Here is a 26,839-nt window from a genome sequence, read left to right as displayed (position 1 = left end):
CTCAAAGCAATCTAGAAAACTTTTTTTTTTTTGTTTGTGCAACACTTGGAGCTGGACACTGTGGTTTGCTTCGCACTGACTCTGTCTTCCCTAACAAAAAAAAAAAAAAAAAAAAAAAAATTTTAGCTAACAAATCTCTGTCACTGTGGTGACATGAAACACTGATCTTCCAATGTTTTCTGCTACATCCAGGGGATGGAAGAAATTCTGCGCTGCTTTATCAAGGAAAGAAATGAAGAGATGGTTCGACAGATGGAATTTGTTATCAAGCAACTCAATTCAGGTCAGAACACAGGCAGCTATCAGAGCTTTAAATCTTTCACAAAAACCATAAAAAACTCATGTTTTTACTTGGCATTGGAAACCTCAAAGAATAAAAATAGTGTGATGGTCTGAGAGAGGGTGAATAATGAAAGTCAGGATTTTAAAGTAATGTATTTTAAATTTTCCTTTATGTTCTAGTAATAAAGAAGAAATAAAAGGCTGAGTAAGACACAATTCCAAAGTTTGGGGATCATAAATAAAATTACCTTTGCTGTTTTCTTTCATGGCAGTGGTCTGATAGTAATGAGAGACTGCTGCCAGCTGCAAAAATGCAATAGAAATTTGTAAAATAGGATTTAGGAACTAGATCTGTCTCTTGCTGTATTGAGGTGTAGCTTTATGTGAAATGGCTTATCCTGAATAGGGAGCAGAGACCATCCTTTTTGGAGAGGATGTTGATAGGTTATCAGAGTGGTAGATGCTGTTAATACAGACTGAAAAGGTGGAATTCCATTTTCTGTTGCCTGTGACTGAAAGGAAGACTGAAAAAAGATAAAACAAATAATGAAAAGGAGATTAGTTGTGATTGAATCTTTCTGTACAGTAAACATAGAACAAGTTGAACTGCTCTGTTTGGCTTTTGGAAAGAACAGAGCCTGTCATATTTTTTTTTGTTCTTTTACAAGCTAGAACTTTTACTAATTCTGCCTTGTAAAAGAACAAATAAAATATTTAAGTACTGTATTGCCACTATACAGTATTTGTTCTTGATGGTTTTGTTCTTGAACCACTCCTCTTCTACCTGAAAATGGCATTTTTAAGAGCTTTTGTCTGAGTCATTGATGATTCAGATTTCCAGTATAAGCCTGGCCACTCTTTTCCTGAGGAAATAATTTTGTCCAAAACTTACAATGAGTATTCTGCAGGAGTACTAACTTTTTATGTACAAAAGCAGTATAATATTAAAGTACTTTTAGGGAGAAGTAGAGTCTCTTATTCAAAAATATTTGAAAAATAGACAAACTTGCAAGTGCACACACTTTCATGTCTAGTCAGTAAATACAGTGAGGTGTCACTGTGGATTTTCTGAGAAAGTAACTATTCCAGAGTGTTTCTCTTTCTGCCATTTTCCAAAATATGAATTGAATTCAGTGATTTCTAGTAGAATGCTTTTAGGATCAAATTATTACAATAGCTGTCCTGAAAAAGACATGTCTGTATGAGAAGCAGGTTAAATCTTGCTCCTGTAAAACTGAGGAAATAATGAGATTCTGTCAAGGTGTACATGTGCAACTTATCTGACACCATTTTGTTTTGCTTCTTTCTAGAAGAGCCATTCAATGACAATATTGTGTCTGATGATGATGAGGAAGAGGAGTATGAGGAAGTAAGTAAAAGCTTTCTGGCGCCTTTTAGAAAAATCCTTAATCTTCTAGAAAGAAAATATTTGTGTCAATAAACCAGACATTGTTTTCTGGTTTTGGTTTTGGTTTTTACGTTTGCTTAATTATTCTTGCATTAACAAGAAAATTGGATCTCTTTCCATTACCTTTTTTTCATTTGAAGTCCTACTCTTTTATTTTAGTAACTCACCACCTCTGTGATAATTAAAGGATTGACTGGACGTAAGTGAAGAGATGAGGAGTTACTGTAGAAGTAGGAATCTTGCTTTCAAGCAGATCTATTGGATGCAGTTAAAAAAAAGTATATTACCAGAATAGTTTATAAACAGGTTATCACTTTTTCTTAAGGTATCATTATCTATTCAGGGTGTGACTTTATTTGTTGTTTAAATTGCTGGAATGTAAGAAAGGGAAAAGGTTATTACAAATAAGTCCCGTGAGAAAATAAAATAAAATAAGCATGAGAAACTATATCATAGTAAATATAAGCTGATCAGCTTTGCATTTCCTTCTCTGCTAATAAATGTATTCTACACCAGTATTTCAATATCTTTTAAGAAGCTGTCTTCATAGAGCCATGGGTGTAGACAACACAACATACTGGATCACCTAAATTAAAGCAATATGTAAATCTTGTGAGGGAAATGTTATACCCAGTTTTCACTTGTGGTGTTGCCATTTCTGCATTGCCATAAGTGCACAGTGGAAGCTTGAAAATACAGTGTCAGCAGTTATGTGGGAGTTTTATCTTGAGGAAATCTACCCCTCTGCATTTTTATTTTATTCAGAAGCCTTGCTTGAGAAATTTAAAAGAACAGCTGTAGTAGATGTCCTGGAAACAGTATTTGTGCATGCTTCGGTGTGTGTATGTGTGCAAATAAATACATTCATAGCATGTGTTGGGCCCTGAACAAGTCAGTGACATGGAGAGTGAGTGAACTGCAAAATGTTCTTGTATTAGAAGTGTTACTGCAGAACAGATTCACTGAAAACCATGCTTTTAGACTAAATATAAGTTTTTTGTCCTGAACCAATGGAGAATAAGACAGATAAAACGTAGTTGTGTCCACATTCTAGTAGCTCATTGCACATTAATGAGAATGACAATGACTGAGGAAAACCAAATCTAAAATTTTTCCTGTTACTGCAGTGTGACAGAATGGATTTTCTAGTGCACATTGACCTTTTCCTGTTGTGGGAGCAGATAAAAATGCAAATATCCTGACTGCAACAGGTGTGGTGTGCTCTCAGTTGCTATGAGGTGCAGCATCATGCAGGATGCAGCTTTTGCCTGCCAGTATCCAGGGAAGCCTTGCACTGGTTGCATTATTTATTCATTTTTTGTGTTGTGTTGTGTATACCTTTTGTGTTGTGGCACAATAGGTGGTAAACTAATAATCCCTTTCCCTAAAGTTAGAGCTATGTGGAAATTCTAAGTTTAGAGCTAGAAAATAAGTTTTATTTGACAATCAACTCTCCCATTTTTATTCTAAGGGGAGAGTTCTAAGTTAATTCTAAGGGAATACAGTAAACTTTTCTTTTCTTGTAGGATTAGATTATTGTAATTGTTTCACCTCCTGCAATCCTGAAGTCTGTTTTTTATAATCTTTCCACCCCTCCAACTGAAAATCAATGCTTGTGGTGCAAGATGGGCTTCCTGGAGATTAATCATTAAAACTTCCCTTTGCTTAAAATTCTGCTTAATTCCTTTTAACTGACATTTCAAGGATTTGAGTGTCTTGGGTGTATGGTGAGAATCCAAGGTGACAATACCATTGCCTGAACTTCAGTATAGTTTTTTAAAGGATACTGTGTTTTGTTGTGAAAACACATGGATAAGGAGCTCCTTCCTGAAAGGTGTGGTATTGAATTGCATGATAATGTTCAACACTTCCATCACGTCACCTGCTCCTGGGAATGAAAGGAAGGTGAATTCTCCTGTTCAGTCCTACCCCCTAAATGAGTTGCTGCTGCTTACAGTCCCAGCAAAGGCTCTAGGTCAGATCCTTTTGAAATGTATTTTTGCCACTGGACCATCATGTGATTAAGATGGACTTCTGGCATTTCTTATTATTTGACTCAAAAAACAACAGCAGGCTTTTGTGTCCAATTCCAGTTTTTCATTAGCTTTGCCATTATATTAAAAAGAAAAGCCAAATTTGAAACTGTTTTTAGTGTAACATTAATTGCAACACATTCTGAATCCTTATTGCTGCTGGGAACTATAATTCTGTTCTGCTACAAGGACATCTGGTTTCTTAGTCCCTCAGTTTAGAAAATATAGTTTACAAATATCATGGCAGTAATGCATAATGTTGTTACTTTGTTAAATAAACAAAGATTTGTTGACTCACTACCTCAATAATTGGAACTCTTTTGTATTTTAAAATTGCAGTGAGTTATTGTTTTCAATGGTGTTCTGTGATAACATCTGATGTGATCTGGCAACAGAAAGTTTTGAAAAATTTTATCCAAAATCTTGCTTTTATGTAACTTTTAAACCACTACAGACTGAATACATTTCAGTATATGTCCATATATTGCCAATGTTGTCAATTTAGTGACATGCTTTCAGACTGCTTACTGATGTTAGAATTTGTTGCTCAATACCTTTATTTATACCTTTAGAACTCAAGAAACAACAAAAACACTCTCATGCAGCCTTAATTTGGAGGTTTTGCTCCAGCTTTAATTGTTTACAAGAGCCTGCAAATGTTCCCAGTGCTGTTACTATTACCTTTCATGGGGGTTTTTTGCTTTTATCTGTGTTTAATTTAGAGTTGATGAATTCTCTCCTGGCTTTGAGCAGATCTTGTGGTAATGACTACTTTCTCCTAAACACTGTAGCTAAGATGCAGTTGAGCCTGTTAGAGGAAAATTCTAGGATTTCTAAGGGCATCATATGTTCAGAAAATTAAGATTCTGTGTACTGTGTAACGCTGGAGCATGTAACCATGTAAAAAATGTCTCTGTGTGTGCTGTTATTCAGAAATAAATTGGCTTTTGTGTTTGGCTGGTAAGCTTTAAATTAACTAGTGTAGAGCTTAAGATATACTGGCTCCTGGAGTACATACCCAGCCCTGAGATGTCAACCTTCGGGGGTGTGTTGACACCCACAGTCACAGTGTGTATTTCCTGGTGCTCAACATTCTCTTGACTGGTCTGTTAAATACTAACTTAATTTATCTTCAATATTTGATCTTTGCATTTGTTTTTTTATTTGACTTGGACCATCTTGAAAAGCTGCTTGTTAAAGTGAATATGTGATATTGTAGCTGTTATCCAAAGCTTGGTTACAAGCTGGAGCTGTGTGAGGTGCCTGTACAGTGAGGATTTATCAGACACCCTCTGATCCGCTGTCACTCAGCACCTGGCAATAAAATCAGAGAGCTGTGTGTGAAAATCCACTTCAGCCACAGAGCACATCAAAAGAAAGGGCTTAATCACAGGGCTTCCAGCCATTACCCTGAAGGGCTTGGCTTCCAACATCTGCTGCAGCCTGTGAGCAGTGGGGAACAGGGCACCAATTGTGTTACTTCAGCAGCAGAGTGATGGCACATGGGCAAAGTCCTTATTTTGTACAAGGAGGCAGAGGACAGGGGGACACTTTCAGGCTCGGTTACCTGGCAGGTTAAATAATGTCAGGGAGCAGGATTGGCTGCATTAACAAACCTTGTAAAAAAAAAAAATCCCCCAGACCTATTTATAGAGCTTATCTTTGCAACTTCCCCCCTCCCCTAAAAATACACCATATTGTGGACTTTGGAGTGTGGTTTCTTGGTGGGGGGTGGCAGGTGATGGGTTGTTTTTTGCTTGGTACAGACGATTGTTGCCTAGTCTACAAGTGTTTGTCCTTTTGCCATCATCTGTGTTATTTTTCACACAGCTTGCCAGGTAATGAAGAGCTGATTGTGACTATTTAAAACTGAGTCTCAATCTCACAAAAGTAAAACTGCTTTTCATTTTCATTGTGCTCTGGAGTTCACCAGAGTCCAGTGCACATTGTTTTTAGTGGAATTTATACCAGACTCTCTACATAACTATGCAATATACCTTTTTATAATTATTCCTTTACTTTTTCTCATTTACTGGTTTTGACGGTCATTTACATTTACTGTCACAACAGGTTTCAAAAGCAAAGAACATTTTCTTCATCTGGAGTGGGTCTGTCTTAGGATATCGTGTGCAGGACAGAAGAGGATTCTTTCTAGTAGCAAAACACAAGCAAAAATACTGTCTTGTCCTTGTACTACTGGTTTTGGCTTGCTGGAGGAATCCCTCAAGCTTCAAAATTTCCTGGCTTTTTTGATGTGTAGAAGCTGCAGAGCTGCCATGAAAGATGAATCACCCATAGCTATTCTAGAAATAGGCACCAGAGAGTGAATTCTTGGTAGTTTTTACTTGAAGTTGGTTACATTTGGGTTTTTGGAATAAAATCAACAGAGGGCTGTTGCCTTGTTGTATGATCTTTTTATCCTGAAATACTGATTCCAAGCTTTTTGTACCAGCTTTTGGGTTTTTTTTTTTAAATTACCAGCTTTAAAGCTTCCTTGCACACGTGAGTTTCTTGTTGCCTTGCAGGAGGACAATGACATCCTGGAGCCTGATCTGGACAAAGATGAGGTTTTGCTGCCTCAGCTGGGGGAGCTTTCCGGAGAGAAGCTGCTAACAACGGAGTACTTGGGAGTGAGTACCACTCCTTAGAATCTTAAAATAAATTAAATTCCTGGGTTAAGGGTTTCATTTCAGTAGTTTCACCACTTAATTCAGTTTGTTGCTTGAAGAGGCAGGTGCTACTTGCAGAGCAGTGTGGATCTTTCACAGTCTGTGTATGAGCTGCTGCTCAGGAGAGGCAGAAGCAGTGTGAGGAAGGAGCTACCCTTTCACAGGGGGTGGTCAGGCTGTGGCTTAATAATAAGCTACAGGCAGCCTTAGGGTTCTGGTGCTACACCAGTGACTCTGAGCACACAAAGCAAAGTACTGAGCAGGTTAATAACTGGAACATTCTGCTGGTCTGAAATTATTTTAGAAAAAAGAAAAGTTGAAAAGTCAACTGCTCCTGCAGGCGTTGTGCCGGATCAAGTATTGTCTGCCTTACTTCAAGCAGCAAAAAGCTATTAAGTAAAAAAGCATAAAGTATGTATGAATGCCATTTAGTGTGCTGTGACTAATTTGAGATATTCAGAGGGCTGGAGCACCTCTCCTGTGAAAGCAGGCTTAGAGAGCGGTGTTATTCAGCCTGGAGAAGAGAAGGCTCCAGGGAGAGTTTATTGTGGGCTTTCAGTCCTAAAAGGGTCTACAAGAAAGCTGGGGAGGATCTTTTTCACAAGAACATGTAGTGATAGGACAAGGGAGAATGGCTTTGAACTGAAAGAGGGTAGGTTAGATTATATATAAGGAGAAAATTCTTCCCTGAGCAACCTGATGTAGTGACAAGTGTCTCATTGCAGGGGGCTTGGAACTGGATGGTCTTTATGAACCTTTCCAACCCAACCCATTCTATTATAAATGTGCACCTTCTGGATCCAAGAGTCCAGAATCCTGGCAATGGAAAAGTGACCTGAGAGAAGATGTTATGAAAGAGCTTTCAGTGATTCCAGGAAGTTTTATGCAGTGACACCAGAATGCAATTAAGTTTCTGCTGCAGTGTTTCTATAGAATTTTCTCTATGGCTTCAAATACCATGTTTTTGGTTTTGCACTGCATTATTTTTTTTCTTCATTTCCTGTATATCAGATAATGACTCACACTCCAAAAACTAAGAAGAAGCAATTTGCTGGTGTCCATCAGGGTATAGATGAGCCACTCCAGAGACCTGTGACACCAGGTTATCACAGACCTGCATATCTAATGTAAGTCCAAACAAATGAGACCACGTTGGGTTTTTTAAGCTCTTTTAGAAAGCATAACAACAATGAAAAGAAGCCCATAACAATGCCTAATAGCTAAACCCTCTCTATCTAAAAGTGCATTGCCATTGTCATTCATTGTGGATAATTTCAAAAAAAGGTGCAAAACACAGAGAAAGGTCCACTGGCTGAGGTCACATTCTTAAAATAGTTCAATTAATATATACTGATCAGGTTGATTTGAATTTAGATTATATCCCATGTGTTCTTGCATCTTCTGTAAAATATTCTATTGGAAAGTTGCACCGAACATCTACAATGCCTGGGATCTTCCACTTCACAAGCAACAAAGTGTATTTGCTCTGAGCTGGTTTGTTAAAGGACAGATGAAAAAGAAAATGTATAGGATAAAAATCTTCTTATGTTGTGTTTCCCTGCTTTGGAAGAAATACATTTTCCATCAGAAGTGTGTATGGCACTTTGCTCTTGGTGTGATTTGGGTCAGAGTAGAAGGCTTATTGTAAATGGAATTGAGGAATCTTACCATGTAGAGCTCCTTGAATATTCTCTGCTTTCTGTTAGAACAAGTATATCTTAATTTCTGAGATGAGATTTGTTCTGTTCACTGTCCTGACTGAGGAAGTAAAATGCCAATGAGATCCCAAATTTAAATTATTTTTTAACTTTCAGTTGCATAGTTTTGGATTTGATCAAGTCCAGGTAGCTATGATACAGGCATGTTTATCGTGTGGATTTGGAGTTCTGATTTTGGGTCCTTTCTTACGGGGGCCAACTTTTTGCACCACCACAACATCCACAGTTTATGCAAGACTTCTCCCCATATATATTAAATAGGTGTGTTTGTGTGTCAGAAGAAAGCAGCAATTAATTAATATGTTAGTAAAATAGTGATTACCGAATAATTTTCATGCAGTTCTCCAAAAGAACCGCAGGCCTTAAAAATCTAGACTGGTTAATCTATGCCTAAATATACATACACTGGCTATCTATGCCTAAATAGACATTGCCACTTTACTGTGGGGTTAGTGTTAGAGTTCAAGGTCCCACTTCCCCACTTTTACCTATGGTGGGCTTGGAGACCTGGACTGATTCTCTGGAGTTGGCTGTTAGGGCAGTGTTACAGTCCAGTCTTTAAAGTTACTAGAAATTCCTCTGCCTAAATTAATGTGCTAATGAGCCAATATGCCAAAGTCAATATTGTGCATTTTATTTGATAATAAATATAAGAGAGAGAGGGAGAAGAAGGAAGAGAAAGAAACAGAAAAGAGGTGGGAGTACAGAAAGAGAGTGGCAGATTAAAGAAAGTCTCACCACTCCATGGATCCCAAGGACGTTCTGTTGATCCTCTCCAGCTCTGGTGCTTAGGGTGCCCCAAAAAGCTCGGAATGCAATGGTTGAGGACATGGCCAGGCCAGGTGGGAATGCCCAGGTACCTCCCCTGGGGTGACACTTAGACTCAGTCTCTTGCAGCAGGCTCTGTGGCTGTTGCATCACTTTGCCTCACGTGCAGTCCTGTGGTGCAAGGCCTTAGGAATGAGTCTGAGGAATGCTTTGGGGGTCTTGGATGAATTATGACACCCCCTCAGCTGCCTCCCACATCAGTGTCCCATGGATGTGGCCTGTGGGGTTTTACAGTCTGTGTAAGTGAGGATGGGTGCTCAGTGCCTCTGACCAGAGGCTACACCCAAAACCACTATCCCTCTCGTTTCAGGGGAGTCTGTAAACCTGGCCTCTGTGGGCTGTGGTCTCCTTCACCCCAAACCCAGCCAGGGATGATTCTCTGCTGCATTTGGCTTTCTTGTGAATGCATTCCTTGCTCTCAGCCTTGTTTGCTTCTCCCTAGATCTGAGATGATTGAACATCTCTTTATCTTATCTAGGTGACTTAACTCAGGGTTCAAAGTTCCAGCCAGGCATCTTCAAGGGGGGGGGGGGGGGGGGAAGGTCTTTAAACTGTTTTTGCTATAGGGCAAAACTCCTTCCTCACAATGTTTAAGGCATGAACCATTTTAGTCCCTAACAGGCAGCCTTACAGCCTATTTAGAAAGTATATTTTCAGGAATAATTCATCATTATCACTGGAGTGTCTAAACTTTGCATTCTTGCTTTGTAAGTGGAGATAAAACCAAGCTTGTGAAAATGAACACAAAAAAATTGTGTCAAACCCATGGGAGTGCCTTTTATTTCCCTATGTCGTGTACTGCACTGCAATTTTTGCATCAGAAATAATCTCTGGAAGTGATTGTTGCCTCTCTTTAGCACCATCTACCCAGGCAGGGTGTTTACTTAAATGTCCCAGGATCCTGGAGTGACTCGAGTCTTGGATTTGGCACAACTTGAATCCTCTCAGTTGCGCAGCTTGTGCCTCTGCAAGATGGCTGCAGGTCACTGCTGGATACAAATTAAAACCACATTTCTATCATGCTGGTTCTAGTAGCTCTTGGTCTAAGAGAAGTGTTAGTTTGATGGTGTGAAGCAGCCTTTACAGATTGCCTCACTATGCAGACTACAGAGGAGAAATATAAACAGCAGAAATCCAACACTGTGAAAATACGTGAAAATTAATTTCCCTCCTGCTCTGCCCAAATGGTGAAAATACTATGAGTGTTTGATGCTTCTATGTTTTAAACAGGAAACAAGCAGTACCACCCTGAATGAGAAGTTTGTCCTTTGTACCTAACTAATTTGTGTGCAGGAAACTGCAGTGAGTAGATGAAGACATCCTCAAACTACATTTTGCAGCAAAAAACGACAAGCTTTGATGGTTTTTATGCTGTTCTAATTTTAGTACAAATTCATTTACCAAAATAAGGAAATACTCACTTGGAAATTATTGCAGGAGGAAGACAATAAAAACTTAGCTGACTTAATTTGAAAGCAATATCTGAACTGGATGTATTTTGTAGTTTAAGTAATTTAAGTGGCTTGTATCATGTGAAATCTCATGAAAAATGTTAGACACTTTTGCCCTGGACACAGCTTGTCTACCAGATACAATCCAGGACAGTTCATCTGAATTATCTGGAGTCTCGTATTCGGCACAGTGGTTAAACTGCATTAAAAATTTTTGTAAATGCTGCCATTCAAAATTGAAGTGAATATAACTTGTTTGAAGTTCTTCATGTGAGACTCAATGTAATCTATTCCATTTAAAAACATCATGAAAGAGGAAGCAGTTGAGGAGATACTATAACGTGTCTCTTTGAGTTGTTGGTTCATACCTCCAAAAAGGGAGGGGGGTGAAGATCTTTAGTGCTGAATAGAAGTATTCACACAGAAAATTAATGCAGAATAGCCACTGCACATGAAGCAGCCATTTCATGCTAATTTTTCTATGACTTCCCAGTGCAGACAAGGCTCTAGTTACTTCAGATGAATTGTCATGGGATCCCTGTATGGACAAGCTCTTGCTGTATGGAGCTGAGGGAGTCAGGAAATACTGGAAAGCTGCCTTCTTTTTCTTTTTTTTCATTTTTCCCTCCTTCTTTAAAGACTCGCTGGCTGAGATCACTCAAGGGGGCCTGAACTACTTAATATTCTGCTAGCTATTTCCTTAGCTGTGGAATCATTAACTGCCTCCTTGGACTGCATCTTTTTTACTAGAAATGTGGTTTAGTTACCTTAACCTGGGCAGGGAAACTTTCCATGTCTGCCAACTTCTTTCTTCTTTTCACACACTTTTCACACCCTTTCACTTGTGCTGTGTTTTATGGCTTACTAGTAAGCAATTGTGTCCCTGTTCTGTCCTTCAGCTGCTTCAGTTTCCCACTGATCCACTTCGCTTGTGAAATCAAAAGTTCTGTTTGTTGCCTACTTTAAGTCAGTGTTGCATATTGCTCTTTAAAGTGAAATCCTTGGAACATTCAGAAGCAAATCTTAAATCTTTGAAAAAGCTGAGTATTGAAGATCTTTCAGGCCCATTTTACAGTCTTTTTCTGTAAGTGTCATGGTGGTATTTTGGGTCTTCAGACTGTAGGGAGTTATGGTTTCCTTTCCTCAGTTCTTTTATTGCAGTAGGAAAAAATGTTAATTTCAGATATGTTTGATGTCAGCTGGTTTGGGGGAACTACAGTCAAACAGTTTAATTACATCCTTAATACTGGTTTGCAATATGAAATTAAAATAACTTCAATGTGTACTATGTCATTACAGGCAATTAGAAGAAATTAGAATTTACTCTGAGTAAACTTTTTATATTGTACTTTTTATTTCACCTTGCATTCTCCTTTCTCCTCCAGGCCAGAAAACGGTTCCAGTTCCTGTCACAACAGGGATGAGAAGCTGCAGTCTCCAGCAAGTGGTGCCTCTTCCACTTGTGGTGGGAGACAGTCCAGCATTTCTGACTTCTGCATTTCCCCCTCATGTAAGGATGGCCTGTGGGTGCTGTTCTTAATTGCTGACATCTTCCTTGACTGGGGCAGGTGTGGGGGGCCTGGACTGTGTGTTGTAGATTGGGGATTCTCTTAGTGTAGTGTGGAAGTGGCCCTCTGTTTATAGAGCCTGGGTCACTGTGCCTTGGGGCACCCAGCAGGCTCCAGCTCCAGCTGAAGAATGGCCACAGAAGGGAACGAACGTGTGGCCAGCAAACACCAATGGTGTCACTTACCTCGCTCCATCTTGCTTCCTGTGGGAGTGCCAAGGATCAGACCCAGGGCTTCCGCTGTGTGAAGGATTCTCTGCAGTGTCCCCTGCCCAGGGAAGGAGCTGCAGCCAGAGGCAGTGCACTTCCCAACAGGCAAAGGCCCTGGCTTGATCAAATATCCCTTGTTTGGATCTAAATGAATCACTGTCTGCTGGCACCTGCGGGCTCTCTTGGCTGGATCTCAGTGTTAGAGCCGAAGGCAGCTGCAGTTATCTGCTGAGATTTGCAACTGCATTCAGACCATCCAGGGCTGTGGAGGATGGGCAGCCTGGTGCTGTGTGGCTGCATTGTGGGTAATGCTGCTAAAGATTCTGCCCTTGCAGCTTCAGCAGAAATGAATGCAAACTCAGCTGGGCCTGAGAGCTCAGAAACGTGTGATGGAATTTAAAAGGTTATAGCCTTCTGAAATACTCAATTGCTAAACTTCTGATATCCACGAGATCCTGCACCTTTGGATGTTAGAATTTCAACCTTCCTGCAGGGATTCATTAACATTTGCAATTACAGATCTAAGGCAATTTGCTCAGCAGTCATAGATAAAGGATCTTGCAGCATATCCGGAACAGAATTATTAATAAGTTCAGGCAAAGTGTGCCTTTTCTTTTCTGAAAAATATGCTTTGAAGCAGTAAAGGAATAGCATACTTTTTACTTTCTCTTCTATTTTTTTAAATTTCCTAAAGGAAATGAAAAGGATTCTGAGAAAAGTAACCAAGGTCTTGCAGACAGGAATTCACTTGCGTAATGCCCAGAGCTGATAAATGTAACATGCTGAAGGAGAGGAGGACAGGAGCAGGAGAAGCTCCTGTCCGCGATGGGCTCTTGGGTTCTTGCTGTTGTGCAGCAATGGGAGCTGCTGTTCTCAGCCTCACTGTGCACAGTAACACCTTGAGTACAGCTCAGGGGGTTTGGCTGCCCTTGGTCAGCAACTCACACCAGCAAAGGCTGTAAACCAAGTGAAAGCATACTGACTTGGCAGTGCTCCTGCAGAGAAGGAAAAAAAGAACATACCTGTGCTTTGTAAAGGAAATTAAGCCAAGTAGTTATCAAGGGTGCTCCTATTTGGTGTTTTAAAGTGTAACTGGATGCAGTTCCTGAGGCATTTTGCAGCCATCCAGAGCCCAAGTGAACAGATTTTGATCTCTTTCCAGTGAGATGCATGCACTCACCTTTGTCACTTTTGCTGTGCTACTGATGCTGTCTGATAGTTTGTTTTGTAGAGATTTGTGAAGAGGTTTAAACAGGCAGCCTGGATCAGTCAGCAAAGCAAATGTTGTTAGTTTTTGTTAATATTGATTTAAAGTGTTCATGATGAAGATATTTCTGCCGACTTAAATGTTTCATTTTGTCAGAACTTTGCTTGTAGCCTCTGTTTAAAACATTCTGTTAGCTGCTTTCAGTCAAAATTATATGCAGGTGGCTACTAATAAGACTACTAGATTTTATTATTTTCCTGTAGAAAAATCTTTGAGGTCAGAATATACAACATATTGCTAGTTTTATATGCATTATACATGTAAAAACACAAATAATTTTTTGTTTGTGACAGAGGAAATTTTTTTCTAGCATTAATCCAGGCTATTAAATAACACTGAGCTGCTTGAAAGATGGCCTGAGGTTTGTTTTGGGTCTTTCCAAGTAGCAGTGACATATGTGCTTGTCTTTCTTATCTTTTGAGATTTAGAAATGAGGTGGAAGAAAAAAAGAAGAGAAAAGAGAGACTGCACTGCTGGAGCCCCTGGTTGTTATGTCAGTGACAGGACTTAATTCTGCAGGATGATAATTGAGCTGGGTCTTTGAACATCTCCACATTTCCAAAAGGCATTGGGGATTGTAATATTTAAATTAAAAAGGCTTTAATTGAAGACAATGGAAAATAAGCCCTTTCTCTTCTGTTGCCTTCTAAGATACAGTAGGGAACAGAAATGTGTAAAAATAATGGTACTGCTTCTAGAGGCTTTCATGATGCTCTGCCAAACATCTCTGCTGTGCAATAAATACGCTGTTTATTGACTTCTGATCTTGGTCTGATGGTCATTCTGCAGTACCAGGAGCCTGCTTATTTCAGAATATTTGTTTCCCAGCATCACATGAGTACCTTGGGACTCAGAGTTTCATGCAGCCAAGTCATGAAATTAATAGTAAGAGACAATGAGTGAAAAAAACAGAATAAAACTTCATGTGAACAATTAGCATCCTCAAGGGGCTATCTCAAGGAGGCTAAGTTTAGCCTCAAGGAACCTTGATCCTCTTTTGTTTACCAAAAATGACCATCGTTCTTTAATGTCCTCCTAGAAATATTTGGTTGTTCTTGAATTGGTCTGATTTTGTCTGGGTCCATCCTCTCCCCCTTTATCCTTTGTTAAGAATCAATAATTCTTGCACTCTTTTCTTTTTTGTCTCCTGTGGGCAGAAAACTTGTGGACCAAGGATGAGCTCTGGTCATCTTCCTATACTTACTATGCTGAATGCCAGACAGAACATGTGTTGGGCAGCAAAAGGCCTGTCTGAGAGTGACCTGATCTGCATTCTTATCAGCATGAGAGAGCAAACCAGGACAGCAGCCTGTCCTGAGCATGGCAGGAATGGAGCTAGGGATTTTCCCTAAACTTTCATTGAACTTGCACATCTTTGTAGCCTTGTGGTTCTAAGCAAACTGAGTGTCCTTCACTTCCCCATTAGTGTAAGGCAGAAATTGAGTCTGACAGAAGTGTAAAACATTTCTTTTTGCCTGCAGTGGCCCCGTTACTGTGGATATGTACAGACAACTGCAAGGGGTTGTGTTCCTGTGGCTTTAATGGGGTATTGGATGTAGCTGATGGGTGTTAACTGCAGGTCTGCATGCTCCTATCCCATTGCAAGTGCACAGTGCAGCCAGTTTTATTTTCCAACTGCAGAGGGCTTAAATTGCCACACTTGCAGCTGTTTTGCTCAGGTGATGAGCCCTAATACACTCTGCCACACAAACTCAGTAGCCTGCCAAAACCTCAAAGTTTCCTTCATACAGCAGGAGTTGAGACTTGATTGTATTTCTAATAAAACTGTAAGGGGACAACTCCTCACTGAACTGTGTTTCTTTTTTAAGCAGCAGTTGAAATGAAGTCATCTGAAGCATTTGCATCAGGCCATAGAATGGACAAACGCATCCCAGATCCTTTATCTTCTCAATCTGCTGGCTTCACTGAGGACAAAGTAAATGGTCCATCACACAGGTATGATCTATCCAGAGAATCCCTAAAATTGTGAGAGGAGTCTGACAGGGTTTACCAGCTAATTCCATGCTGCTGTAAAGACAATCTGTGAAGTTACTTGATGTGTGATGTAGTCTGGCCTGAGACAGCTGTGGTTGTGCTTGCCAAACAAAATACCCTTTGCTGTGCCAGAGGCAGCTGCTCAATTTCTAAGCATCTGGTTCAGAATGAGAGAAGTCTCAAGCAAGACATTATTAATGAACTTCACATGTATGCTCAATGCAGCCTTCTGAAAATAAAACTTCCTGATTGCTTCCTTATATGACTCAACAGTAGTCCATGAAAATCATTTATTAGTAAAGAAATAGGGAGGACTGTGGGGACAGGACAGGAATTAACATGCAGAAGGAAGAAAAACGAAGCATTTAAGTGGGTGAAGAGTGCTTAAACATGCTGAGTTGCTAGCACTGCTCACCAGAGTCCTTCATTTATCCACTAGATGGGTATAGCAAAGGAGGCAAAGTTATGAGGTCACCCAGCAATGGGTTTCAACTCTTCCTTGAAATCATTCCTGTAAAATGAAAGGTCTTGCTTTCCTTATCCTGCTTATCCTGTTCACCTCAGGCCCTCTGTGAAGCCTTTGTCACGTGTACAGCTGTGATGTTATATCTTGGATGAGAACAAGGAATTAATTAGCAATTGGACTAAAGTCTACCAAAGTTTTCAGAGCCTGCATTTGTCCTTCAGACATTAACAGCTTTTTCCTATAGCTAATTAGATTGGGCCAAGTTTTAAATAGTGTAGACAAATTTTAAAAGCAAATATGTTCCAGAACTAAAACACAGAATGGGTGGAGATGTGTTAAAGCTCTTTATGCATCTGATTTTTCAGAAGTGCTTGGTTATTTGTGTCAATTACAGCTCTAGCACTTCAGAAAGATTGTGTGTCTAGAACTTTGTTTCCTTCATGCCTACAGATGCCAGTGTGTGGTTTGGGGGTTCTGGGGGGACTGGTGGGGCTCTGGTTGTTTGGTTGGGTTTTTTTCCCCAGTTGTACTGTTTCCATGGGGAGATCTGAGCAATTATACATTGTCAACAAACTGATACTGTTTTCAGCTGAAGTGATTAGGAGTCATACCTCTGGGCCAGCATTGCTGGTTTGTTTTTCTTTTTTTTTCTGTTGTCTCTTGTAACAGTAGCTAAGCACATAATAGAAGTACAAATAGACCATACAAATTTATGACCAAATTGTTTGCTTTGTGGTGGAGATAGGGATATTCTTTTTCAGGCTTTGTTTCCAGGAAGCAAGTAAAATTGGCAGCATCTTGTCCCCCACCTTAGTGAGATGCTTTGCTTCTCTACATAACCTGTTATTTAAAAGGTGTGTTCCCAGTAATTTTTAATATTTGTTCACAATCATATGTATAAATCTCAGGAGGGAATTTATAGGAGTGAAGGCACGGGTGCAGTGTCCTGCAGAGGAAGATCATATCTTTTCACCCTGTGTTTCCTCAGCATGCATGCAGTAATTTGGATTTCCAAACACAGCCTTGAGTTACAGATACAGGAATGCAGCCATTCTCAGTTGAAGAGAGCACAGGGTTTTCTGTGTCAAGGGTCTTTTGTTAATATGTTGGTGTTGCAATACCTGCAACTAGACCTGCCTTTTCATTCTTTCACTCCTGGACGCAGACTATAATTTGTTTGCAAAACAAATAGGACTAATAAATCACTTCTTTGCTCATAGTTTTGTCCACTGTAAGAATTGCCTCCTTCCTGGAGGCAAATACCTGTTTGGCAAATACCAAGACCTTCCTAGAAGAGGTATGTATGAGAAAAGGAGGGCTGAGTCGGGCTGTGGAAGTGGTCACTTCTCTTTCCCCTCTTCCTTAGCAGTGTAAATTGGGAACTTAACTCCACAGAGTTGAGTGAAAGGATGCAAAATCAATTGGAGAGAAGAATGAGATCTTAGTAGTGACATTTCTGCTGCAGCTGTTTTATTTTCACTGGAACAAATGATTGTTCCAACTGATGCAGGTCAAACTGAGTTAAATGACAAAATAAGCAATAACAATGACACTGCTCTATGGAGCTAAAGATGTTTAAATATCTCCGTGGTCCACGCCTTGAGGTTTTATCTAGGCAGTCTTATTTTTTGGTTGTTTTACCAATCTGTTTCTGCTGCCATCTGCCACCTCCTCCTTTGAAGCTGAGACAAGTATTAACACTTGTAATAGTCATAGGCAGAGGGCTGCAGAGATGGTTTTAGCAGAGCAATTAGCACTTCTCTGCCCTCAACAGCAGCATATACATATGCGAAATACAGACAATGATGCTATTTAAAATACAAAAGGAACACTTGCTCAAATCTCCCTGCAAGGTGAAGCAGGGCTATGGAAGGGCTAATCAATACTGACTCAGCAGCATTCCCAGGGGAGGAGGGGAGATCAAATATCTTGAAAATCTCCCTAATCACCCCTTCTGATGGTCACAAAGGGTTCTTTTGATGGAGCTAATAACACGGGGACTTTCTTTTTGAATCGCCGATTTTTAGACAGCACCTTTCCATGTCCTGCCTTTGGCTCTTTTATTTCCGTTTTTAAATATGGTGAAGTTTTCATGTAGCAGTTACTTTAGTTTAACCTTTTCTCCTTTTAAGAGAAAATCGACTCACTAGTGCAAACAATAATTTAGATTCAGAATTATTTTAGAGACTTGCTATTTCCTGGTAGCCTACATTTTTTTAACTGTGAAAAGCTATATTTATGCTGGGGGCAAGGAAGGGCAGTGTATCCTCACACAGTTATTGACAAAATTTTAAAGAATGGTATTTTTGCAGACTGTGAAATAGCAGCACCTGCTTTATGTTCTCAGTGTCAGCAAGGAACCTGTGTGTTTAAGGAATTTATTTTAGAGATGCCATCACAGCTTTTTGCTCTCTTGACAAAGCCTTCAGGGCGTTCTACAAATCTTATCTCAGACAGGAGCCAGGGAGGCTGCCTATGTCTGCCAAGACTGCCCTGTAACTGGAAGAAATCCTGGTGTCTGTGCCCTAAAAGGATGTGTTCCTGTGCTGTAGCATATCTGTGTATTTTTTGCACCCCAGAACGAGTCACTGGATGTGATAAACACAACAGAAAACAAGCTGAAGCTCAGTTCCTGGTTTGCAGGGAATGTAAGTGCCCGTGTTCCCTCCTGTTGTGCAGAGTGAGGTTTGGGCAGGATGGAGAGGTCAAGAGCCAGGCTGGAGGCTGTGCAGTGAGCACAGGGCCCAGGCAGTGCCCAGGGTGCCATGCTCCTTTCCATTTGCAGCCTCCCTGAGCTTTGAGCACCTGCCAGGCTGTCCCAGCACGTACTGCAGGTTTCACTTGGTTGCAGCCTCACTATGCAGATGTGTTTCTCCATGCATTGCTGACCCTTTCCCTCTCCTCCTCCAGTGACTTTGCCCTGGCCTTCACCAGCAAACCCAAGATCCCGCGCACTCCTGACGGGCAGAGCAGCAGCCCCAGGAAGGGAAAGGTCCCGGCCATTGCCCCCCAGTTCTCTCAGTCTGGACCCCAACAAGCAAGCCATCCAAGCTCCTCAGGATCTGCAAGGAGTAGACAGAGTAAGTGGAAAATGCCATCATTCTGTTTGTCATTCCTTGGGTGGGAAAGGAGGGAGCGCTGTAGAAACTCCTCAGGAAAGAAGTGGTAGACTACAAATGTGCCAGGAGTATATGACATCGTGCTTGTCGTCTGCAGGATGTACAACCATGTAATTATATCCTGCTGAACACTGCTCCTATTTCCAGGCTGTCATGTGAGCAGTTAAAAGACATGCTTTTCCCTGTCTCTGGGTGGAGAAAAGTGCCTCAAATTCTCAGAAGTTTTTGGGGAAGCTTATGAGTCTCAGATTAGACCTTCTCTAGATGTCATCAGAGTTTTTCCTTTACTTTAGACACTTGTTCATCACACTGAATGGACCTGAATCTGTCATTGCTCTGCCTATGGGCATCCTCCAAGTGCAGTTCTATGGCAAGTTTTACCATTGGCAAAGTTGAGCAGATATTTTCTGTGGCAGTAACACCTAGAGATCAATCAGTGCAGTAGAAGTGCCCTTTTACTTGCAAGAGTGAAATTTCCAGATATGAGTCAGGACATTTTCAGTTGGCAATCACAAGTAGGCCACATTTTCCCTCTAAGCACATTGGTGTGACACTTGTGACTTTAACCAGCTAACACAGATCATCAAGTACAGTGTTCCAAACTTATTTCAGGGTACCCAGACAGGAATTGTAACAGAACCTGCTTCAAGGCTTGAACCAATTCATAGAAGTATTTCAAGTTTATTCCTGTAGAGATAGAAGGGATGGTGGCATAACACTGTCTAAATCTTTAAATTAATGCTGATGTGAACAAGAGGCATGAGCAAATACAGTAATAAGATGAGAAGCTGGTTAGTAGCAGCTGAACTTCAAGACTGTGATTAAAAATTTCTCATTTAAGAAATCTAGAATTTTTTTCTTCAGGTTTTTTGTGTCTTCTGGATTTGCAGACTGGTCATTAAATCTCACAAAGCCCTATTCCAAGCTTTTTCCTTGGGACCATCCCTATCCCTAGGCTGCTTTACCTGCCTAGGGTTAGGGTTAGGGTTAGGGTTAGGGTTAGGGTTAGGGTTAGGGTGTAACTTGAAGTTGGATCCCTGGGTGTGTCTGCACTGCAGCTGAATGTAGAGCAGATGTCAGGCAGCCCAGGAGATGGCTCAGGGCAGCTTGGTAAGCAGGGTGCCAAGCACAGTGTGCTGCTTCTGGCAGTCTCCTTTCTGCTGGAGACTGCTACTCCAGAGCCATGTGGCCATGCTGTGGCCTGCAGAAGTTTATAAGAAGGACTTCATCTGTGGGGGGTTCAGAGGAGAGGGTGGCTTCGACGTGAGGATGGAGGAAAATGATGGACTCTTGCTTTGAGCCAGGCAACACATGCCCAGTAGAGAGGAAAAATGGATCTTGGATGCTCACACATCAGTAAACATGTGTGGAGTGTCAGCTGTGGAGTTTTTTGGGGTGGAGGGGGAAGAAAAGTGCATTCTTCAGTAATGAACAAACTTTTTCTCAGGTGTGTGGATAGGAAAAACTGGATTCCAATACAACTCTGTGTCCATCATCAGTGAAAATGGCAGGAACGTGGCATCATAACAAGTTTAGTGATGATTATTTGATCACAATGCAACATTAGCTCTATTCTTTAGCTGTAACTGTTACCTTGAAACATTTGACAAAACCATAGTAAGTCAATAACTTCCCAAGATACTCGAAATGTGTGTATATCATTAGCTACTCATTACAGATAGAGAAAATGAAATGAAGAGAGTTTAAATAACCCAGTAAACCAGTAACAGAGCTGGGAAGAGCATGCTGAGCCTTCTGTGTTGCTCATTCATTGTTCCACACAGTTGCACATGCAGAGAAGTGCTGTGGTTTCGTTCAGGGAGTACAGGTGAGGCATTGGAAGGGAATGTTCTCGGTGGCGAAAGGAGGTTTTGACCTGGAGGCTCCTTGCTTCAACACTCCTGTGCTGAGGTAATGCAGCTCTTTCAGCTTTACCTTTGCTGCATGTGCCCTGGGTTTTACCTCTGACACGAGTGCTCTCTGTTTCCCGTGACAGCAGCACTGTTCTGCCCTGACTGGAATTGGTGTTAACACCCAGGAGTCTGTCCCTGGTTCCTGTTTCGGTTCATTTCCAAAAGCATTGGCCCATGGAAAAGAAAGCCCTAGTGAGGGCAGGAAAAGTACAGAGTGTGTGTGTGTGTGTGTGTGTGTGTGTGTGTACAAAAAAATCTTCTGCATGTTCTGGTTTCTCAGGGCAGCTTTGCACTCCTGGGGAGAGTGTCCTAGGAAAGATGTGACAGACCAGTGTTGCTTTCAGGAGGCTCTGGAGCAAGATCCTTTTCCAGGGACACAGTGTTAAATATATCTTATTTTTAAATTGCTCTAAAGTAGATCACTTGGGGTCCTCTGTGGATTCAGTATATGTGATCTGTTAGTCCAGATACTTGAGCTCTTCTAACTTTTATTGTTTTATTTGTTTTACACTATACCTCTTTGCTGGGAATGTATGCTGAATGTATAGCAAGCATTCCAACTTGCTATGGTCCATTTACCATTTCTCCCAGTTTTTTGCTGGGGAATCCAGGCTATCATTTTCTATCTGTCCACATGTGCCACGAGACAGTGTCAGCAATTAAATGTTAAGCTCTTCCTGCTAAAAATAGCAAATAAATTATTTTGCAAACAACTAATCTTCCACTCACTCTGTGTACATGTGTCCAGCCTTCTTGTCACAGAGCACCAATTAGTTCTTGTCCTTCCTGCAGGAACTTTCTCACAGGTGTTTATAGGTGGGAAGAGTTACATGAAGGTTGTAAGGACCAGATTTTTTAAGGACTAAAAAGGGTTTTAAGCACTCACACTGAAACTTGAGTTTCTCAAAGGTAATTTTCAGCTGTTACTTAGAGATGCATGGAAGAGATCTGAAGCAAGTGAGCCCCTAATGTTTCCCCAGTAAAGCTCTGTGCTTACTGCTCCTTTAATTTCCTAGCTGACTCATCTGTAGGTCAAAAATGGTATCAGATGCACAGATATCAGCAATCAGTAGATTCCAGCAGTTGCTGCCTCCCTTTTGCCTGCTGCATAGCTATGTAGAATTTTACATCTCAAGAGACTCTGTTCCAGTGGAAGACTAATTTGTGGATTTCTTAGTATTTCTGAAGAAATGCAAGTTTTTATAGCTGATGGACATGATGAGAAAAAGATGACTTTCTGATTTTACTCGCTGCATTCACTTATTTTAGAGACACATTTTTAGCTTGATTTTAGTGTTTATTACAGGTGTGTTTTCTGGGAACAAGTTGATTTTATGTAAACCTACCTGAACCAACTGGACTGCTCCTCTTGGAGCATGGAGTGTGTGGAATGCCTGAGGAATGCAGAGGAAGCCCAGGTACTTAGTGCAGCTACAGGCCTGGGGCCAGATTCCTGCCTGAGATGCAGCCCCTGCTGTTAGCTGAACTCTAGAGCAAAAGCAAGCTCTTCATATAATAAATATGAAATAAAATCAGCTATGTTGAGATCCTCTGTGATTTCCACTTCCAGGCTGGTACAGGGATGACACTGACAGCATGGCTGCAAAATAGAATTCCACAGGGAGCACAGGTACCTCCAAATGTAGACCTTTTCAACTGTGTTCCATGTGGACATGGTTGTGTGGTTTAATCCACTCTGATCCTCATTCTCTGTCTGTTCCAGGCAGCTCAGCATGGGTGTGCTGAAGCTGTTTGCAGTGTACCAAGGCACATTGCAGCTAGGGCAGTACAAAAATCTCTACCAGAAGAATGGGGAATGTTTTTTGTTAGGAGTGTAACTGGGCCCTGGTGATGCCTTTCAGTTCTTTCAGTATCCCCTGAAAAGGGGCTGCCATAAATGCATTCTGCAGTTCTGAGTTGCAGCATCAGGAGTTAAAGGAGTTAAAGTGCCTCTCTGAATGTTTTTTGTGATGTTTGTGTGCCTGTACAAGTTGAACAAGCATTGCCCTCAGGCAGCTTCTGTCTTGTAAATAAATCCTGCTCTCAGCTGACAGACCCTTTCTGGATGTTTTTCTGCAGGCAGCCAGTCCTACAGGAAGTGAGAACAGTTCCTTTCCTCGAGAATCACCTGTCACATTGCTGAAGGACAGAGCCAGTTTCCTGTAATGAGCTTCACTGGTGACCTGCAGAGGAGAGTGAGGCTGTTGGCACTGCAGGCCTTGCACAGGGACTGGGGATTATCTGATGGGATGTGTCTGTGGCCTCTAAAACTGCCTAAGACAAGGGCCTTGTTATTCGAATTTGAGTCTCAGCAGCAGCCCAGGACTGACAGAGGACATGGATATTTTCTGATTGTTTGCTCTAAAGTGACATTGCCACCTTGAGAAGGAACTCTTGCTCTCTACCTTCTGTGTCAGTGTAAATGTCTTTGGAAACAGAATGTAGGCTCAGCCCAGGATTCTTACCAAGAAACTGTATTTTTTACTTATTGCTTCCTGAAGCAGCCTGCCAATTGCTTTTTTAAAATTTTGCCCGTGTGACTGGGTTGGGCGGTGTCTGTGTCCAAAGGATCTGTGTGAAGAGGGACAGTGTCTGCCACATGTGCAGGGCCTTGCAGCCCAGAGCACTCCTGTGTGGGGTGAGATCTTCCTGACCCTGAAGAGGAGGTATTTTATCAGCTTCTGGTTGACCTGTAGCAGATGAAAAACACTGTTACAGTGCCCAAGGCACCATCCATGCTCACCTCTGAGCTCTTTATCTGCAGCGATTACTCCTATTACTTCTTTCTGCATTTTTTTGTTTAACATCTGTGGAATGAAAAATCTCCTTTTTTTCCCTGGAATGAAGAGCTTTGCTTCTTCATTCATAGAAGAAACCATGAGAATGTGAACAGATCAGAAGCAACTTTCTCTTTACATGTAACTGTGCTCCATCATCTTTGGTGTTTGTTGGCTTTTTTATGTTCCTCACTTCAGAGCAATGACTGTTTATGTCTTTATGGAATTTGTGCTGGTCTTTGGTGCATGTGAAGTGCTGGCTAGACAAGAGATATCAGGAATCCTTCCACTAAATAAAAAGCAGCAGTTAGTTCTGCCAGTGAATTACAAGGCCAGTGCTGTTTGTTGTTCTTTCTCTCAACAGTAACAGTGACCAGGAAACACTGAAGTCTTCACTGGGGGTTGGCTTTTGAGTAACACCCCTTCACGTCACAGCTGCTAGGACACATAAATGCAGTTTACACTGGGACTTGGCTCCTGCTGAGGCAGAGATGTGCAAAAGCTGGCAGTGTATTTGCCATAGTCACACTTCAGAAACAAATGTTTGAATGAGTATGAAAAAGGGGAAGGTGAGGCTTTGGTTTTGGAGAGCAAGCAGGTGGAACACAGCCTGAAAGGTAAAGCAACTCCTGTAGTGACAGTGCCTTCCCCTAAAGTAAAGAGTTGTAAAGCCATTTCTGTAGAGCCAGAAGAAAGCTTTGTGCTTCTGACAAGACATTGAATTGGGCCTCTTGCTCTGTGGTGGCAACTGGAGAGCCAAGGCCACTGATGTCATTGCTTCAGACCCACTGAGATCAGTGAGCTGTGTCAAATGTTTGCAGAAAGTTGTGTTTCCCACACACAGGTTCAGGAAACCCCTTTGGATAGACATTAAATCAGAATGGGGGTGTTTTGTAGGAGAAAACCTCCTGTAGCTTGAAATCCAGTCAATTCATGTGGAAGTTACCATTTACTACTCAGTAACACCAAGCAGGCAGAGTATGGGTGTTGCTTTAGCTCCCAGACTGCTCAGGACATGAAGTGACTCCGGACACTTGCTAGCCTCTGTCACACAGATCCCCCTGCCAGACAAAGGAGTCACAGAAAATCTCTGACTCTGCTTAGAGTCATCTGCCTCCTCTCAGAGCTGATAAACACAACTAATGGGAAAATGTCCTCTGGTTCACAAAAAGGCAGTAATGGAAAACAGCCATAAAAGTTCACCTCTGGCTTTCCAGGGTAGGCAGAATTTCCTCTGAAATTGTTTTTCTTCCAGCACTGTAGTATCAACAGCCAAGTTGTGAATGAAGTGCTGGGCAGTTCATTTGCATACATGAATAACAGAATGCTCCAGCAGCTGAGTTTTATTTACCTTTTATTTACAGCAGTGCTGAGTTTCATGTTGGATCTGTGCTGTGTTCATGATAGATCTGATCATGTAAGATGGAGAGCAGCTTTTGAAAAGTGCTGAGAGCAGACTAATTTTTTTGGGGTGGTGGGGAACAACAACCCCAAAACCTCACTGATTTTGTGAGTTGAGGTAAAGCTTCACCACCCCTTGCCAGACACCCCAAGGTGGTTGGTAGGTGTGGCAGCTGCTCCAGCAGACCAAGATTCATGAAAACCAAAATGCACCTTGCTGAGTTGGACTGAAAGGAACCAACTGAAGTGTGTGTGCTCGAGTGTTTCTTGCTCAGGCCTGCTGCATTGCAGAACTCTATATTTCCCCATGTTCTCTTAGCTGTGAGAGTATGGAGCTTGAAATCCAAGACTATTTTTATATTAATGCATGAGAATCCTGATTTTCCAAATACCTGAGAAAAACTATGGATGTGCTTAGAAATAAGTTATCAGCTGAACAGTAATTTGAGAAGCTGAGGAAGTAACATGTCCTCCTTTCCTCTGTCTTCACAAAAAAAGCCCCTGTGATGGCAGTCAGGAGATTTGAAGCTAATAAAAAATGTCAATTCTGCCTTTGTTCATAGAACTGCACTCTTTGGGGTGGGAAGGTCCCTGAATGGAGGTCAGTAGCACACACATAGCAAATTCAGCACCTCACTCTGAAAAGTTGCTGGGTGTCTTTTGCATGTGCCATGAAGAGGTAGCTGCAAGATTCAACACCTTCCTGGGAAATTCATAACAGGAGCAGTGGAAATTGCTGCCCCTGTGGGAGGGGTGTGATTGCACTCAGAGTGGCTGTAATTTCTTTCACAAAGAGCAAATAAAATTATTGCAAACGACCCACAGATCTGCAAGGAAAGTTTTTCTGGGACCAAAGTCCCAAGTGATGCTACCATGCCTTTGGGATGTAACTGCTGTATATTCAATGTAATTTTCTTTATGCAGAATGTTATTTGAGTCTCTGTAAGGCTACTGAAGTTTGCATAGAGGGCCCATTCTGTACTATCTTTCCATGACTAAATAAAAATGCTCCTAAAGTGGTTTTTTTTTCCTTCTTTCTCTTTCTGATATATTTGGTTTGGGGGTCATACATCTTTTTTGTATGAATTTCTTTACATTTCATTCTGGTTTATTATTGATAAATTCTGTCCCCAGCAGTTTTTATCTATATCTGATGGGAAACTGAGCTGCCTTCAGTTCAGCCTGGCCTGCCTCTGCACAGGTAATGGTGTTTACTCAGAAGTGTTGCAAAGCAGCCATGAACCACTCATTGTTTGTGGTCTCTCATGAGGAGAGCCCAGGCATGTGGGATGCCACCAGCCACACTGGGTTGCTGTCAGAAGGATTATTTGTTGTACAATTTAAGTGTGTAAGGGAGGACAAGCAAGGAAGTTCTCTGGAAGGAAAATATTGCTGTGATGGGAAGGGACAGTGGTTTGGTTTGGCTTTGAGTTGTCCCTTTAAACAAAGTTTCACTAATCTTTATAAATCATGGGGGAGATGGCAGTGCTGAGATAAGGAGCTCTGCATGGTATTCATGCACATCTTGGTGTGGTGGTAGCCAAAACCCAAACATGTTGCCTTCCTTACAGGTGTTTAAGTATATCAGACTTACTTTTAGCTGGGGGCTTGAGTTTATCTTTGAGACAGAACCTCCTGGCAGTTTGGACCATCCTCACACTTGCTTGCAGTCTGACTGAATATTGGAACAAGCACTTTCCAATGAGAGGAAATGTGGGAGAGCTTGGGGAGTGCT

General features: G+C 41.3%; 1 protein-coding gene across 2 annotated transcripts in view; it reads left to right on the top strand.

The window, feature by feature from the left end:
* ARMC9 (armadillo repeat containing 9) overlaps positions 1-26,123 on the top strand; it is a 58,984-nt gene extending 32,861 nt beyond the window's left edge. For both annotated transcript variants that reach the window (XM_059479563.1, XM_059479564.1), the window contains 8 exons: positions 193-283; positions 1,593-1,651; positions 6,249-6,353; positions 7,404-7,519; positions 11,775-11,899; positions 15,266-15,389; positions 18,805-18,974; positions 23,006-26,123. In XM_059479563.1, coding sequence (XP_059335546.1) covers positions 193-283; positions 1,593-1,651; positions 6,249-6,353; positions 7,404-7,519; positions 11,775-11,899; positions 15,266-15,389; positions 18,805-18,974; positions 23,006-23,028 — 813 coding nt within the window. In that variant the 3' untranslated portion in view covers positions 23,029-26,123. The remainder of the gene's footprint in view (positions 1-192; positions 284-1,592; positions 1,652-6,248; positions 6,354-7,403; positions 7,520-11,774; positions 11,900-15,265; positions 15,390-18,804; positions 18,975-23,005) is intronic.
* The last annotated feature ends 716 nt before the right edge of the window (positions 26,124-26,839 follow it).

This window comes from Ammospiza nelsoni, chromosome 10 (genome assembly GCF_027579445.1).
Source record: "Ammospiza nelsoni isolate bAmmNel1 chromosome 10, bAmmNel1.pri, whole genome shotgun sequence".
NCBI classification, from domain to species: domain Eukaryota; kingdom Metazoa; phylum Chordata; class Aves; order Passeriformes; family Passerellidae; genus Ammospiza; species Ammospiza nelsoni.
Note: the sequence above shows the minus strand (reverse complement) of the source record. Positions and strands in the feature narration are given on the sequence as shown.